Below are 18,153 nucleotides of genomic sequence, written 5' to 3'. Positions count from 1 at the left end.
CTGGTTTGTTTGTTTTTTTTTCCCCATTTCACTCATTATTTCCACCAAATTAAAAAGAAAATGGACCCCGTATGACTGCAGCACTCCAGAGTGACAAAATTAAGTGGTTTCTGATCTGACACATTCCCACTGTGCCATCACTTCAGCAGGTTTATGCTTGGGCTATTCCGGGCTATGAAAGCAAGTTGTTAACACAATATTTACATTCAGTTATGGAGCAACATGATCTTTGATTTCAACGCCAAGATCTACCCAGTTTTTCTTCTCCGTTTTCGCTCTCTACCAACTCCTGTTGTAATTTAACTCGTTAGCTGTGAAATACTCCATTTTGCTCGGAAATAATCAATTAGTCATTACTATATAAAAAACAAACAAACAATATTTTATAGAACTGCAATGGACTGGCGACCCGTTCGGGGTCTCCTCCATTTATCCATCCATGTTCTGTTCTCCATACAACAAGAAAAACTGAAGATGGATGACACCAACGCCATCAGCAATATCAGGCGTTGCCGTCCTAAAACATGCGCGGCACGATTCGACAATACCGTACAAACAAAGGAAGACTACGGCTGTCCCAAAGTCTGAATACTAGAACATCACTCTCTGCCCCAGCGATCCACGCTGATGTCCTGGTGAGCAGTCTGAGGTGGAAGGTGATCTTCAGCGAGAATAGTTCCCAACAACTAGCAAATGCTGGTTTTTTTCTGCCCATTCCCACCTTCTGATTGTGTCAGTCTGCTCTTTGGCACATGGCAGGGAGTGTTTTCAGAGGTTATTCACAGAGTAAATATTGCTTTCTGTTTCACAAAATGTTCTATAACCTATGTATGTATTATTGTAGGGTCTACCGTACAATATAAAGCGTCTTGAGGCGACTGTTGTTGTGATTTGGTGCCGTAGAAATGAAATTGAATTCAATTCAACTGAATTATTATGCAAGCGATGAGAACAAACCAAAGCACTACAGCTTTAGTTAAACAGCAACAAACAGTTCATCATGCATCAGCTGGTACCCTCACTACTGGAAGCCACTTTGCAACCTGCCTCAACCCATGGTGGTGTCACTGACCTGTACTCCGCTTTGTACTGTTAGCATACTTGTTATTAATCTCCGGCTCTTTTGCACAGCATGTCTTTTATCCTGTCTTCCTTCTCTCACCCCAAACGGTCGCGGCAGATGGCCCCGCCCCTCCCTGACCCTGGTTCTGCCGGATGTTTCTTCCCACTGTCGCCAAAGTGCTTGCTCGTAGGGGGTCATATGATTGTTGGGTTTTTCTCTGTATGTTTTATTGTAGGGTCTACCTTACAATACAAAGCGCTTGAGGTGACTGCTGTTCTGATTTGGCGCTGTACAAATAAAACCGAATTGAATTGAAATTGAAAAGACATAATTACTACAGGTAGAAATCTTCTCTCGACTGACATGGTTCTGACTGAACTGCTTTAGAAATGTTTTGGAGAGATGAGCCTCGACATATAAAGCTCCCAAAATTATCAGCCTTCTTTATTCAAACAAACTTGAGAAGACTGAGAACAGTCTGCAAAGAAAAACAACTGTTCACACAGAAAAAAGGATCTTTTCATAGTGCCAGTGTTATTCATCAAAACCCCTTTTTATCGATGGAAATCAGATCCGCCAATGGTGAGGTTACTGTCACCCATTATTATAGAGGGACACGCTGCACATTAGTCTTAAATTTTTCATATTTACTCACATGCCTATGTAATCAGTTGAAGTATTGCACTACAGAAAGGCAACGAGCAGCAACCGGATTAGAAAGGAAAAGCGGTACATCATTGAGTTTCTGGTTAATAAAAGCAAACCAGCTCCATGAAAACCACCAGCTCACGCACCGTTGCAACAAGTTGGCCGATGATTGCGCTCTCGTGTTCGTTGCCAGTGAATGTGACTGGATGTTTCGATGGCCGTCATATGCCGATTTAGACGACACACTGCATGGTTTTATCTGCCATACATCAGCATTAAATTGATCAGAATGCTCTTTATTTATACCTGCCGCAGCAATTCCAAGCAAAGCACAGACTCTCCACAAGTCTAAGCTGCCATTAAACGTTCACTCCAGGGACGCAGCCATGAAACAACAGCACAAGTGCACGCAAGTCTGCTGTTACCGAGTGCCTGAGTACAAACTGTGCAACCTTGTACGCATTTGGCTGCCACAGAGGAATATAAATTATGCCGCTAACGAGACTGAAGCGTCTTCTGACTTCTTCACGGCCGAAACAGAGCGAGTCTCATTCAGCCTTAAAAGCATCAAAGGTTCCCGACAGCGCTGGTGGCGCGATGAGTCAGTTTGTTGACTTGTAATTAGGCGACTCGTGTCAGAGAGCCTCTGCGAGTTCATTATGCATCCAGCGTGCCATTTGTTTGAATCGTTCTGAACTGCATCTTCATGCAATTATGTTCTTTCAGAGACATGATGACCTGACATTGACTGTTTGACTGAGCAACGAGACGCCTTTCAGTAAGTCAGTAGTTTGTGTGTCTTTGTGTTTATGAACGTGAGATCAGCAGCAGGTGAAAAGATGTTCAACTGCAGATGTTCAAGGACTAAAAACTCCGTGACCATGTTAATCTGTTATTTCTGCAAAGAACATGGTTTGTATTTACGGCAGCAGTGAGGGCGTGGGGCATGCAAGAAAGAAGGTGCTTTTTAAATGAATAGACGACATTATTATTCACTTTGTGATGCAATAATCAATTCCCCCTCCAACGTGGACTCTGAGTAAACTCTAAATACAACCTTGGACTGCAGAGTGTAGCGTCTGATCTGTTCTGGAGCCTCAGCACGCTCAGAGTAAGGACAAAAGTTTCCACCTGCTGCAGGTTCTGGTTAGAGCGGCACTCCAGCTCAGAGCAGAACAAACACCAGTCCAAGGTGGAGCTCAAAGTCTGTCCAAATGTGAATGACATCAACGATCAATCTCCTCCTACATCGTCTGATCACGGCAACGATGCTAAAAGTTATTAGGCGACAGCAGTGAGAGCAAACAACTTTGTTAGGGTTTATGTAACGGACAACCTGACCTCACAACTACTGGTTGATTTTGGGCTCTTGCAGCAGATGGCCGTCCCTCCCTGCAGGAGGTTTCTTCCTCTTAAAAGGGAGTTTTCCTTCCCACTCTTTGCTTTGTATTACTGGAGGATGTTGCTGTTGCTATTCTGCATTTTATGAACAGAACTGAACTGGATTTTTGAAGGGTTTAAAACTGTTGATGTCACTTTAGTTAATCAGCGCTGTTCAAAGGGGTGAGAATGGTGATCATGAACGAGTCGTTGAAACCAGGCGAATTCTAGTATGCCTGCAGACACGACAACTTTAACACTCTCAGTCTATTCATGCATGCCACAGTGACTCAAAACCCCAGTTTTTCCAAGACCTCATCCCAGAGAAACAAATGAATGTCAACACAGTCAAATATTCTGCTCAATGTTAGGGGCACAAAGTCGATTTACACAATGTTCCTGTGTTGACTGGATTGCTGGATTGTAGGTATAGACTGGAAGACAACAGCCGGTTTACTTGCTTCAGTTTGAATCCCCATCATATTTGTTTTCTCCTCCAAGAGCCTCAGAAACAAAGCAGGAGGTGCTGATGTGCACTGATAGTATACACAGCACACATAAGGCTCTGCAGTGCATCGTCTACATGTGGGAAACATGTCAGCATTCGTTTTAAATTTCAATAGAACAGTGGCAGTATAATGTCCTCGTAAGTGGAAATCAGGCCCTTGTAGAGCAAAATTTAGTATTTTGTTCTAGACAACCCAAAACGTGATGTCCACATATGCGGACGCCAGGTCCTGGGAGGTTAAACCAGTTAAACCCCCGCGGAGGGTTCACATCACCGCGGTGTCTGCTGCTCTGCGTCGCCTCGATCCTCCACTTTGCAGAGACGAACACCTGGACACCATCGCAGGTCCATGAACCCTGTTTAAGGCGCAGCAGCCGAAGCATCAAAGAATCAGAGTTTGAACTGTGGCTGAACTCGGCCATATCTGGTTATCTTTGTCACTTTGCTAAAAAGCCATAGAAACATGACTGTAAAACAACTCAATTTACTGTGAGATCTCAGCTTTTGTCCACAACACTGAAAAAGGGTCAATTATGCACTTGCTGAAATAACAGTTTTTAAAATTAAAAGCTGAAGTCAGAAGCATTTTTCAGGAAATATTCGAGTAAATGTGAGCAGGAAAGTGCACTTACTTGTCTTCAGCCTGAGCTACAGTGCAGAAATCGAGTATTATGGTGAACATGAAAGGCTCATTTGCAGTCTGCAGAAATAAAATTAGTGAAATCCAAATGATTGACCGGGCTGTTAGTTCCATTATCTTAATGATTGTTTTCTTTCTTTAATTTGTTTTGAGGAGTGTGTCTGCATGAACATGATGAAAGTTGAAGAAATCAGGTCACATAGGAAGCAGCAGCAGCAGCACACACACACTCACTCACACACACACACACACACGCGCGCACACACACACACACACACACACACACACACACACACACACGCACCTAAACACACTGAAATGTCTCTCCTGAAATTAGACCAAAAAAAGAACCAAAAGACAAATATCTGATTTTAATTCAGACTCTCTGAATCCCATGTGCCTCGCACGCCTCTCCTCTCTTTATTCCCCCACTCTTTCGGACGGTCTCTCGCCCTCACACACGCCGCCGTCTGCACTTCCTCCTTCATGAACCACACGCACAAATAGCCGGCTGATGCGATGCATTCAGCTGGCGACGGTCCAGCCGGCTGCCTCGCTAGAGTTCACCCGCTTTATCCGCTTTTTGCCAACAGCGAAAATTACAGCAATAGCGTGTGAAATTTTCATATAAATGAGCAACAGTACGGAGCCGACCGTGCCACCGCAACGCTGCGACACCATTTTCACAACGCCCTCAGAGCTCTGAATAGTTACAGCCACTATGTGGGAGAAACTCACAAAATTAAAGTCTGAGTTTGAGTCTTTTTGTTTGTTTGGATTTTTGTTTTTTTAAAGGATGTAAATAAACAGCAACAGGTAAAGCTATCAATCTGTGCAGAACTCCCAGTCCTCGCTCTCCCCCTGGCCTCCTACTCTTCCTCCTCCTCCAAACAATATCTCCTAATAAGGTGTCAACAAACCAGCAACACTGTGAATTTCACCACTGAACTCTGATTGGGTCAAAGGCATCTGTTACTGCTCACTGAGAGAGAGAAAGCAAGAGAATGACACACACAAGGATGAAAGTCACCCGCTGCCTTTAAGGGTCTCCACGGCCAATCATCTGCCTCCATGTCCTCCCAGCATCCTCCTCTGTCACACCAATGCTCTGCATGTCCTCCCTCACTATAACCATGGATCTTCTATGAGGTCTTCCCCTTTTCCTCCTGCCTGGCAGCTCCATCTTCATCATCCTTAGTCTGATAGGTTCACTCTCCCTCCTCTGCACATGCTCAGACCATCTCAGCCTCGCCTCCATCCTGCTCCATTCCAATTAAAATCTTAACATCGACCTCATTTCTGTTTTTCAGAGCCACCGTCGCCATTCTACATCACGTGTCGCCATTCTTACTACGTCAAAAAACCCTCCCTTTGCTTTCATCGTCAGTAGATTTCCGCAGTCGCCTGCAGTTTAAAACTAGTCTGCAAACACAGTCAAGCAGCAAAAACACAAACCACTCAAAGAAAAACAATAGTAAGAGGAGCATTAGTTAGTGGTAAATTATTAGATTAAACTCATTAAAAACGTGGCCAACATCTAAGTTACTGAAGTCTGTTTAAAATAAGGAGCAACCTCTGCGGCTGAAAATGAAACGTGTATGGAAGCGCCAAAAGCTGCAGTTCCTCTAATGTCCACTTGAGGCATTGCTACAGTGGCATCACCCGCTGGTTGCGGGTGTCCTGTTTCGGAGCCGCGAGTTGAGCGCTTACAGCAGGTGTGACGAGGCAGGGCAGGGCGGGACTTTGTCTAATAACTTGTGGTTGACACTCAACAGCCAGTTACTGTGGGATTTTATAATTTCCCAAATAACCCTCAGATAATGTTGAATGACTGAGATTTTATTTTTATTCATTATGACCCAAAATGAGCGACTGAGTACGTAAATGGAGACTTCCAGAGGACTGAAAGTCTTTGAGCATCTACAGCTGTCGACATCTGGTGGCCGGTTTCTGACCCGGAAGCTACATTTTTACTCATTTTATTTTGAAATAAACAGATAAAATAATCTTTTTTTCCCCATATTGTGATCAGTACATGCTGATCATGCCACAGGTCACATGACGTTTTATTTATTTATCAGCAATATGTTTCTTAAATCAGCAGTTGTATCTGTGCTCCTTTGAAACACTTAAATGAATCATCGGGCGCGCAGGGTATTAACACCTCTTATATTACTAATGTTGCGTCTGATAAATTAAGACTTCATTTCCTTCTAAACTAATTGTATAATTGTGCAGCTTCCCAGCAAATCTCCTCTTCCCCGAAGGGGAGGAACATGCTGGAAAGCATTTTCTCCATCCCCTCCGACCATCTGCCTCCATCGGTGCGTCTGCCGCCTCCTCGTGCAAAGAGGATCTTTTGCTTTCTCAGTCACAGGGTTTTTCTTTCTGGCTTTAACAGAGAGAATAAACATGTTGGACGGGATTTTTCCCATCAGCTTTTCATTCCTTCCACCATCTGCCACAAGACTGCAGCCATGTCTCTCTCACACACACACACACACACACACACACTAATGGTTTTGTATTATGGTGCTGTGTGCACTCATTTATATTCATCGGTTCTCTCTCGCTCTCTTCTACATCACCTGACCTTATTAGGGATCATAATTTTTGGACCCGACCCGGTCATTAGAGCATTTAGGATTCAGTCCTCTTTACTGTAACCTGAGAGTTTTGAAGGCGCCACAGTAAACCCACCCCAGCTCTCGGTCCAGGCATTTGCCCAGAGGTCCACACAAGATACCCCCAAAAAATGAACAAGCAAAATGTACAAGAGTCCAAAATATCAACAGACTGCACTTCTCCCTCTAATTCCCCCAGACTCAGTCGCTCACACAAGACAACAGTCCCCAGTGTGACAGCACTGCAGTGTCAACTTCAGCCAGTTTTGGTTCTTCTAATTTACTGTTGCTAGGAAAAGCTCTTTGGAAGGGAAACTCCAAACATTTCCAAAGCAGACGGGGTGGACGAACAGGACGAACAGCTGGACTGATGGACTCTGGGTTTCTACATCAGAGGATCATCAGGAGCCAGCAGGAGGTAATAAATGAAGGACCTTCCTGGTGTGTGTTTGTGATTTGGGACATGTGTGTTGCAAAGTTGTGTCAAATATACTTTTTAAAATTCTAAAACATCAAACACCTCCTCTGCCTGTCTGATTATTTGGCTACAGGCCATGAGCCAGTTAAAAATCTTCAAATGACTGCCCAGAGAAGCGTGCAGGAAAAGCTGATGTCCATTAGTCCAAATCCGTCCACTCCTCCATCGCTCCTGAGATCCATTCAGGGACCACAAACAGTTGAACAGGCGCTCAGCACTGACATCACATATACAGATAGACAGACGTCAGTAATGACAGGCTTTATTGGAATCCGCACCAAATTCTGCTGTTTCTCTGTTCTTAATAAAGAAGACATTTCTTCTTTTGCCTAAATAGTGATGAAACCACAGAAATGTTGACCCTGCGATGACCTGTATCCAGTGACACTCAGGCCAGTTAATGGGCTTCAAATGAATTTCCATCCTAACATTACTGAGAGGAGAAACATGGAATCTAAAGACTTGATCTGAAATTCAGTCAAATAACAGTGATGCGAGGCAGGCGCTTTCCAAGACGAACAGATGCAGAACATCTCATCTAGTACCAGAACTTGAAGAATAGCAGAAGATTACGGGCATTGTACGGCGAGTCGATAACTGACAGGCAGATAGAGGCTGGAAGTGGCATTTAATGCACCTACACCTACTCCTCTCTCTGCACACAAAAGACGGGAAACAAACGTTGGCGTGGGAGGTTTGGAGCCAAGGCGAGCGGCTCGGCGTTCAGATGGCACACTCGGGCCGAGCTGCCAACAAAACAATCAGAGGCCTCAGAGAGCGAGCTCAGTGTATGCAACATGCACAATGAAGAGCATAAATGAGAGAGGCTGGGAGCTAACGCCTCCACTGACCTCCTCGGGTTAGGGTTAGTGTTAAACAGCTCTCGAGGTAAACGTGCTAGGCGGTTTCTGTTATGACTGTCGTATTATTTTCTCATCACCACCGGCCAGTGCTCGGCTGTGTCCCTGCCCTCCCATCTCCTCTTCTTCATCACTCTGAGGATTACGTTATTAGCTGCCTTGAACTCCTTCATGGTGGAGCAGCACTGGGTGATGGGGGAGGTTTGTTTAGGTGCATTCACTCCTCTCTGAGCCAGAGGGAGAATCTAATGCATGAAGCTGTCTCCCGGCGGCAAGCGCCGAGCCATAAAAATGGCATAACACTCATCTGAACTCCTCCTCCTCCTGAACGCTTCATGGCTTCGCATTTATCTCGTTAAGCCGCAGCCAGCTGGTAAAGCTGTGAAAGGTCCGGGCCATCTCTCCGAGTGAAGATGCGTCAACGCCACTCAAGTCTTCATCCGTCACCGAGTCACGCTGGTGTCCACCTGGACTCCAGTTAATCCCGTCAGAAAGTCACTGCTGCAACTTTCACACATCAATCTTCAAACAAACAACAGACCAAAGTACACACTCCAAAATAACGTATTTAGGACAGTGAGAACTACGAATAGTTAGGTAGCATCAGGATTTACCATAAATATGAACTCTGCAAAGACGCAAAGACAATAAAAGCGAAAATAAATGTCTGTAAGTTATTTTATAGTTTTTCACTTATTTGAACTTAAAACTCTTAATAACAAATTTACAAAATTAGACAACTGATGGGTTTTTGGTGTAGCGTTTAAACTTAAACCTTTTGAGTTACCTTCAGGACTGGTATATCATAGCGGCAAAGCATTCATTAACTGGCCGAGGTAAACAGGTAACACTTAACCCTGCATTCTTTTTAACGATCACCGGGGGGCGACACCAGTAGCTGCAAAAAGACTTTGGTCCTGTAAAAGTCCATGGGAATAATGCTCGCTTTGCTGAGCTCAGTTCTCAGATGAGTTTATGGCAACTTGTGTTTGACAAGTCGTTAGCCAATGAGCTAACGGCTTTACAGTCAGATCCACCTCTAAGTTGTCACATCTGGTTTCAAAACACAACCAAGCTCACCTATATAACGGGATGAGAGCGAGTTAGTAGCCCATTAGGGGCTCAAAGTAAAGCCACTGCTACTGACTCATGAACTGCGAGCTGAGCTGGCCCAACTAGGAGATGACCCTGGAGATCCTTGAGGACCAACTGGACCTCCAAAGCATCCATGTGTGACCGTTTCCACCGCTCATCTTTGTGTCCTTAAACATGACTTTTCACACATACGAAAATTAATATTTTCCACTTTTGAAGAACTGCAAGAAGAAAAGATGGGCGGAGTGAAGAACCTGAACCTGTACGAGGAGCCGTGTCTGCTGTTTGGAGGCTTCTTTGTTACAAAACGTGAGATCAGCAAAGATCTCATTTCAACTGATTTAACTGATTTATTTATTCCATATCACTGGTTTATTTCCCAATTCTCTCACCACCCAAAGAGATTGAGCTGTAAGAGAAATCAGTCTGTTAAACTACAAAAAAAATCTGTGAAAAGAAAATGTTTTATTGTTCTTCTGCTTCTTTTATCTGGAAATGTGCAACCTAATCCTGGTCCAGATTGCAAATGCTTGAGTACTCCTTGTGATTTTAAAGCTTGAACGGGTCTTGGTATCACTCATTTAAATGTCAGAAGTCTTCTTCCCAAACTTGATTTCATGAAAATTTGGATGAAAGAGTTATATACTGATATTCTTACATTATCAGCAAAGTGGCTTACAAAATCGGTTACTGACAAAGACATTGCAATAACGCGCTATAATCTTTTCCGTTGCGACCGCACCAGAAAGGGTGGCGGTGTTGCAATTTACGTAAAAAACAAATTCCATGTTACTGTCCAATCATCAGTATCTGTTTGTAAACAGTTTGAACTTCTTGCCCTCAAGCTCTAACTTTTGAAGGGCTATTTTATTACCATTGTGGGCTGTTATAGACCCCCCTCAGCTAGTAGTGAGGCTTTAGTTTCACTTAGTGAAAAACATTCTACTTTAGATTTTAATGAAATTGTGCTGGCCGGAGATTTCAACTGGGACTGATTGTCCTCTGCCTGAGACAGTTTTAAATCCATGTGTGATTCATATAATCTCACACAACTAATTTACAGCACAACTCATCCAAATCTTAAATGCCCAGAAAAGTCATCACTTATTGATTTATTTTTAACTAATATGCCGTGTAAATATTCTCACACTGGGGTTTTCGCAAATGATATCAGTGACCACTGTGTGGTAGCTGTAGTCAGACAATCAAAGCTCCCAAAATCAAGGCCACAAATAGCTTTTAAACGAGATTTTAAGCATTTCTGTGAGCAAGCTTTCTTTCATGATTTATGGGACTATAACTGGAGTAGAATCTACCTGATAACTGATCTTGAGTTGGCATGGAATTATTTTTATGATACGTTTATCAAAATTATAAATAAACATGCCCCCATCTGCAATTTTAGAGTAAAATGCAAAAACAACCCTTGGTTTTCTCCTCAGCTCTCCAGTCTACTCAAAAAAAGGGATGCTGCCTGGGCTAAGGCCAGAAAAACTAAATCCGAAGCGGATTGGCTGATTTTTAGACAGCTCAGAAACCGTTCAACTTCCTTAATTAAAAAGGCCAAATCAGAATTCTATCTTTCAAATACTACTAAACATTTGAACGATCCTAAAAAATTCTGGAAAATAATAAAATCTTCTTATGGGGACATAACTACACATGAGATGCCAACTTTTGTTGTAAAAGACTCCTGCACTTTAACAGAGAAAAATTGACATTCTAAACTGCTTTAATGAGCATTTTGTTTCTTCAGGATCTCTATTTGAATCTTTATATCCAGATTTTAAACAGCTTAATCAACAAGAGGCTCTCTCTGCAACCGCTCAAACTGAATCTGTGGTCCAACCCTTCAGTTTTTCTCCGTTAAATGTTTTTGAGGTCCACAGGGCTTTAAATTTGTTGGATCTAAATAAATCTGCAGGACCAGATCAACTTGATCCCTATTTTCTTAAGATGGCTGTAGATTTTTTAGCAGAACCAATAACTTACATTTTTAATCTTAGCCTCTTGAACAGTGAGATCCCTGTAATATGAAAATCTGCCTATGTTCTCCCTTTGCTGAAAGGAGGCGATCCTTCAGATGTTCTAGAAGTTCTAGAAAAGTTCATTAGTGAACAACTGAAAGACTTTTTGGACGAAAATTCAGTTCTTTCCCAACATCAGTCAGGATTCAGAAAACAACACAGCACAATAACTGATGCTATTAAAGTGGTTAATGACATTGTTGATTCAATGGACTGCAAAAAAATACTGTGCTGCTCTTTTTCTTGACTTGTCAAAGGCTTTTGATACAGTTGACCATGCTATTTTATTAAATAGACTAAACAATATTGGTCTATCTGTAAATGCTGTAAGTTGGTTTTCAAATTACTTGTCAGCAAGAAAACAGTGTGTCCATGCTGCTGGGTCTTCTTCCTCTTTTCTCTCAGTACCCAAAGGAGTTCCGCAGGGCTCCATATTAGGACCATTGCTATTTTCTCTTTACATAAACAACCTTTGTGATAATTTGTCAAATGCAGCATTTCATCTTTATGCAGATGATACAATTATTTATTGTTCATCCCCTTCAGTAGCACACACCCTGCAATTTCTGCAGTGTGCCTTTGATGTCGTTCAGTCCCATTTAACTCAACTTAAGTTGGTGTTAAATCCAGATAAATCCAAGCTCATGTTATTCTCAAATGGCAAAGAGTTGTTAGCTATGTCTCCTAAGATTAAAACAATTCAAGGAACTGAAATTGAAATGGTCCCATCTTACAAGTATCTAGGGATAATTATAGATCAGAATTTGTCATTTAAGACTCACATTCAAAGGCTTGTGTCGAAGTTAAAACTAAAACTAGGTTACTTTTTTAGAAACCAATCCTGTTTCTCCCTCCAAGTGAGAAAACATTTGATTTGTGCAACCTTTTTACCTTTATTGGAACATGGTGACCTGCTTTTTATGAATGCACCTGCCCACTACCTAAAGAGGTTGGATACTGTGTACCATTGTGCTTTACGTTTTATTACTGGCTATGGAAATCGTGTACATCATTGTTCTTTGTATGCTGCTGCTATCTTTCATATTCGCAGACTCTCCCATTGGTTGATCTTTATCTATAGATCTCTCCTTGGGCTGGTTCCATCTTATTTATGTGTTTATATGTGTAAAAACCACAACCAATACAGCCTTCATTCGCACAATATCATACAATTGATTGGCCCAAAAATCAGAACAGAATTGGGGAAAAAGGCTTTTAAATACGCTGCCCCTGCTTCCTGGAATAATCTGCAGAAGGAACTGAAATTATCAGAATTGGTTACCTTGGGAGAGTTTAAGTCTGTCTTAAAGGAACGAGAGAACAGCTCTTTTACTCAGTGTGATTGTTTTTAATGTACTCTTAATTTGATCTGTTATTGTATATTTTACACATGTTGGTATGGGATATTGTGTTTGCTTTAAATGTTATATACCTATGTGGTATGTAACTTTTGTTGCCATGATGCCAGGTCTCTCTTGGAAATGAGATTTTTAATCTCAATGAGATTTTTTACCTGGATAAATAAAGGACTAATAATAATAAAAAATGTATTTAGCCTTTTTCCATGTTGTTTACTCAGTTTAGCTGGTCTTCAATGAAGCAGGTAAAATAAAGAGGAGTTATTCAGAGCCTCCTACACCTCCTCTCAAAAAGTTGGATATTTAGTGCTACCTTTGTCCCATTTCAGCCCATTTTATTAGGTTGATTTTGCGTTTCTACGCATTTTATGACAGCATAAAAATAAATAAGTCCTCACTAACTAAACTCCCTTCTGTTTACATTTGGACCTTTCAGCATTTCCAGTTTGGCTTTTTATGCACAAATTTTACAAAAGTGCATAAATTGAGCTGGAAGAAAACACCTTCCCCTGCCTGTAGGTGATGCACGCTACACTGAAACTGCTGCAGCAGGTAAATTACCAGCAATTTAAAACACATTAAGCACAGAGAACAGAATCCAGAAACAACAGGACATTATGTAAAGAACGTTAAATATGTCTGTGAACAAAACCAAAGCCTGGAAAATTTAAGTTGCACGCCGTTCTTCTCACTCACACACACACACACACACACACACACACGCACAGTGTTTTCCTCCAGCAGAAGGGGAGCGCCATATGTGCTCCGACAAGCCAATTGTCACATTTAACTTAAATTAGGTGTTTAGCATGTGGAAGGAGGAGACGGACAGAATTTCAATGTGCACATTTATATAAAGGTGTGAGGCAAACACACTGGCCTGAGCAGTAAAGAGGTCTAGAAGCCTGTTTGCATGATGTTTACAGGACTCTGTCACCTTTGTTGGACTCCTTGCTGATGGTGTCTGTTTGTCGTGTGCTGGTATTTTACACCTTTAAAAGGTAAAATTGTACCTGCTGCTTTAAGCAAGCTTTCTTCTCATTGGTCGCTGCTGTTTGAACAGCTTCTATGACAGCACAGAGAGCCCAGAGAAGAAAAAACTACATTTTTTTTCAAGAACTTCCACATCTACTATGAGCATCCAGCACAGAAAACCCTCAGTGGACATTTGGTCCAGAAGCAGCATGATAAAAAGTCGGACACATAGACAGTCAACATCTTATATAACCTTAGATTCACATAATTGAAGCAGCCAGCCAAAGACAAACTGTTTAAATCCACCGTGAGTGTCTGCCTTTATTCCTCTCGCCTTTCTTTCTAAATAAGAGCCATTAATAATATTAACGGATGATGTTTTTTATCAGCATTATCTGTGATCCCTTTCAGGCTGCAGTAAACCGTAAAGGTCACCCTGATTTAAAGTGCCTAAGACCAGGAACTCCCTCACTCTGAGCACACTGGTGCATGCTGCTCCCTCTTGGTGTTACAAGTTTCTGCATCACATTGTTGACGGGTTAAAGTGTGAAGTTTAAGATAAATCCGAGAGCGGGCATGTAGTGAAGCATGTTCTGACCCCAGATACATTTGAAAGTAGTTTGAAATAATGAGGATTCTTTTATTCCTATTTGGGATTACGTGTTTATGCCCAGGAATAAAAATCCAAATTAAAGTGTCACAATGGACTGAATTTTAAGGAAACTAGATGGAAGCACATGAGGATGGGGTTTTTCTAACACCCCTGTTTCTTTCCAATATTTTTAAGCTTCCTTCATAATGAGAGCTGAAATTTTCTGGGCTGAAAAACACGTTCCAGAAGCTGTAAGCAGAAGAGTTTTACAGCCACCCCAAGTGTCACAACATGAATAAATAATAAAACAGTTGAAGTCAATTTCAATTAAATTCAGCTTTTATCTTTTTACGCCTGGCTCATGAAAACTGGACTTGCCAATGCGACGCTCTCTGCATCGGGTTCAAATCCAGCAACCTTCAGATGTTTGGCTTCCAAGTACTGCTTTAGCTTTCTTGGCACCACCCAACCCTTCTGTGCAGCAAAGAGCAAAATGTTCCCGTCACACTGTGACTATCGAAAGAATTAGAGACCAGTGAGGGCACTGGGGTGGACTGAGACTTGGTACCGTATTTCAGCGTTTCAAGCCCTTGTGTCATCACCTAAAGCAGGGGTAGGGGAACTTTAGGCCTCAAGCCTGGGTCAAAACACACGAATCAAATCAAAGAATCGAATCAAATCAGAATCAAAAGTTCATTACTAGCCTCTGCAGAACTCCAAGACATGTTGAGGAGGTGATTTAGCCATTTAAATCATCAGTGTTGGATCAAGGAGACATCTAAAACCTGCAGGACACCGGCCCTTGAGGCCTGGAGTTTCCCACCCCTGATCTAAAGCTAAAAACTGACTCGTTCTGGTTGATTCTTTTGTAGATGTTTGATCTTCTTTTCCTGATTATTCACTGGAGAAAACGTCAAAGAGTTTGAGGGGATTAGAGATACCTACAGCTTCGATTTACTGCCAGGGACACCGATGGGTTGAAACTATGTGACCATGTGGTTGTTGGCCCCCGATCAGCTGATATGGATTCTGGGCGTACGTGCTTGGTTGTTTCGTATTTTTCTTGTGTTTCTGAAGGAAAACATGAAAAATACGATGGAACGACCTTCCTGAAACATTCAGCCACCACTCTGACCTTTTCAAATCAACCTCATTTGAGCATCCCGGCGCTTCAATCAGAGTCCAGATGGCCCTCCACTTTATTCATAATAAGTTTTGGCAAAAACACTCAGATTCAATCAGGTGTTTATCAGGACAACGAGATGAGGCGGAGAGTCAGCCGGCTCTTAGCGAGGAGTTACGTAGGACACCCTACAAAAGATGCAGTAGGAGAAGGAAGGTTTAAAAAAACACGAAACAAAGTTAAAATAAAATTATGACCATATTTACTCAACTTCTATCTGAGTCTCAGAGTACAAACTCCACTCGGCAGCTGTTCTGAAGCTTTCAGTCAAGCTTCAAACTGTCAATTCTTTTTCCAGGCACAGTAGATTTTTTTTTAAACAATAACAGTGTGAGAAGCTGTACGGTGAGAGCTGTCAGACAGGAAAACGTGTTTCAGTTCACTGAAAACTCAAAGTGAACACGTGGAGGCTCCGCTCGGCAGCAAACAGCCGGCAGACACAGAGTTTAACTGGAAACACTGCCGTGCATTCAGGAGGCAGATACTTCGCACGCAGGTTGGTGGAGACCAAACACAAAGCTTCAAGACAGCAAATATACACCACAGACAGTTTTGAAGGGTACTGAATGCCCAATGTTACGCTCCCAGCCAAACCTATAATCACATCTCATCAAGAATTTCAATGGATCATTTCGATCTAGTGATTCTCTTGTTGAACTTTTATAGCTTGTCTCTCCAAACTAACGTCTTCCCTCCTAATGATGGGATATGAGAGGAGTTCAGGATCACAAAGACATTGCAAGAGGAAAAATTACAGTAAGTAACTGATATTTAAATCCTATGACTTTATTTATTAGTTCAGTTTCTTTTTAAAGTGTAAATATTTCACAGAAATTACCTGGAGTACCTTCACAACCCACTTGGGGACCATGTTCCACACTTTGGGATGTGGCTACTTCATAATTGAAGGTCTGTCATTCCCGCTTTGAAAACACCAGCACGGCCAAAATGTTCCGATCGAGGCTTCAGGACAATATATATTAAGCCAATGACTATGTACATCTTTTACATACAGTCTATGCACCACACTTGGACGTCCTTTGTTTTCGGTAAACAGTAACACGGTTTGCCGCACCGGAGGCGGTCCTTAACCCGAGCCCTGACCGAGCCAGTAAGGAAATCTAATTTTTCATGATCCACTTGGTTGATCTGGCCAAGATTTACAGCAGGTGCCTTCCTGACTGGCATTAGGAATAAACATTGCTCTGTAGTTAAACTGAGCCGTAAGAAGCCCTGCTTTACAAATCTACGTGATCAAGAGGAGAATGTCAGTGCTTCCTCCCACTGTGCAAAAGCTGCCATGTTATCCAGCAAATAGTTACAAGTAATGTTTTCTAACAGTTAAAAGCAATTTTAAAAAAATCCAGGAATGAAAGAGATGAAATCACACAGACAAGGATAAAAGTCAAAGATGTGCTTCCTTTGTGGTCCTTGATATAAAGACGGAGCTCCAGGTGGTGCCAAACTACAGCCTAAAACCTTTATCATCATCATCAGTAAAATCCCTCTGAGACGAGCACGCTCTCTCATGCTCCTCTACGCTCCTTCTAAAGGCACAGCTGGTGGTTTTTATGTGTGAGAGCGTCTCATTTTAAACTGGTCGACACCACAGAGCTCAAAGGAACAAACCGGTTGGCTTAAAGTCAGCAAAACACCTGTAGTCCCTCTCAGCATGAGGCCCCACCCAACAGCAGCAAGGCGGTCTCTGAGATCCTCAAAATGTCAGAGTGTGTGTGTGTGTGTGTGTGTGTGTGTGTGTGTGTGTGTGTGTGTGTGTGTGTGTGTGAGTGAGTGAGAGAGTGAGAGAGAGAGAGAGAGAGAGAGAGAGAGAGAGAGAGAGAGAGGTTCTGGTGGTGACCTGACCTCCTCTGGTCCCCGTGACATCATCATTGTAATAAACTATTGGTTAGTGTTAGTAATGCAGTGATCATGGGTAGCACATAAATCAGTGAAAGGTCCTCTGATGTGAACACAGCTGTCTGACTGTCTGTGTGTGTCTGTGTGAGTGACAGAAGCTTCTTACTTGATCACCGTTCCTTTGGCGCCCCCTGCTGTCGTGAGCATGACTCTGCTGGTGAGACTGACCCGCAGGTCCTCCTCCTCCAGGCCAAGCAGCTCAGCGCAGTGCTCCAGCGTCTGACTCGACTGGTTCTTGATGGCGCAGCCGCCTGCAAGACGAGGAAAAGGGCAAAACTCGTACTGAATATACACACACACACACTTATTTATCTAATATTCACACACACTCCCATCAGCATGTCAGGAGCAACTCACGTTTCAGTATCTTGCCTGAGCAGCCAGGAATGTAGGGCTGTTTTCTTATAGACTTTTATTGAATCCAACCCGAGGAATGCATTGCACAATAGCTACACATTCCTGACCCGGAAACCCAGAAATCAAAGTGGCGCTTCAAGAAATGTTTGTTGCTTTGTTTGACAGCAATGTAAGTTTTGAGTGCTCTTAAGAGAAACGTCTTCTGGTTGGCTTTTACAGCCTGGAGCATGATTACTACAGCGGTCCACACGGAGTTCTAACCTGGTGTCTTTTCAGAACCAACCCACATTTTCACAGGTTTTAAAACCAAAACTCTTGGTCTGATTTATGGTCAACGCATTGGTCGTTGCATGCCAACTGTGACGTCACCATGCCTTGCTGACCACCAGAGGAGAACATCCACAAGTCTCATCTTTACATCTTCCTATGTGCAATCAGAGAATCTCCG

General features: G+C 42.5%; 1 protein-coding gene across 1 annotated transcript in view; it reads right to left on the bottom strand.

The window, feature by feature from the left end:
- myo6a (myosin VIa) overlaps positions 1 to 18,153 on the bottom strand; it is a 128,873-nt gene that overhangs the window by 80,214 nt on the left and 30,506 nt on the right. Inside the window, exon 12 of the mRNA XM_026194849.1 lies at positions 17,455 to 17,599. Coding sequence (XP_026050634.1) covers positions 17,455 to 17,599 — 145 coding nt within the window. The remainder of the gene's footprint in view (positions 1 to 17,454; positions 17,600 to 18,153) is intronic.

Source organism: Astatotilapia calliptera, chromosome 15 (genome assembly GCF_900246225.1).
Source record: "Astatotilapia calliptera chromosome 15, fAstCal1.2, whole genome shotgun sequence".
NCBI lineage: Eukaryota > Metazoa > Chordata > Actinopteri > Cichliformes > Cichlidae > Astatotilapia > Astatotilapia calliptera.
This window is presented reverse-complemented; position numbering and strand designations above follow the sequence as displayed.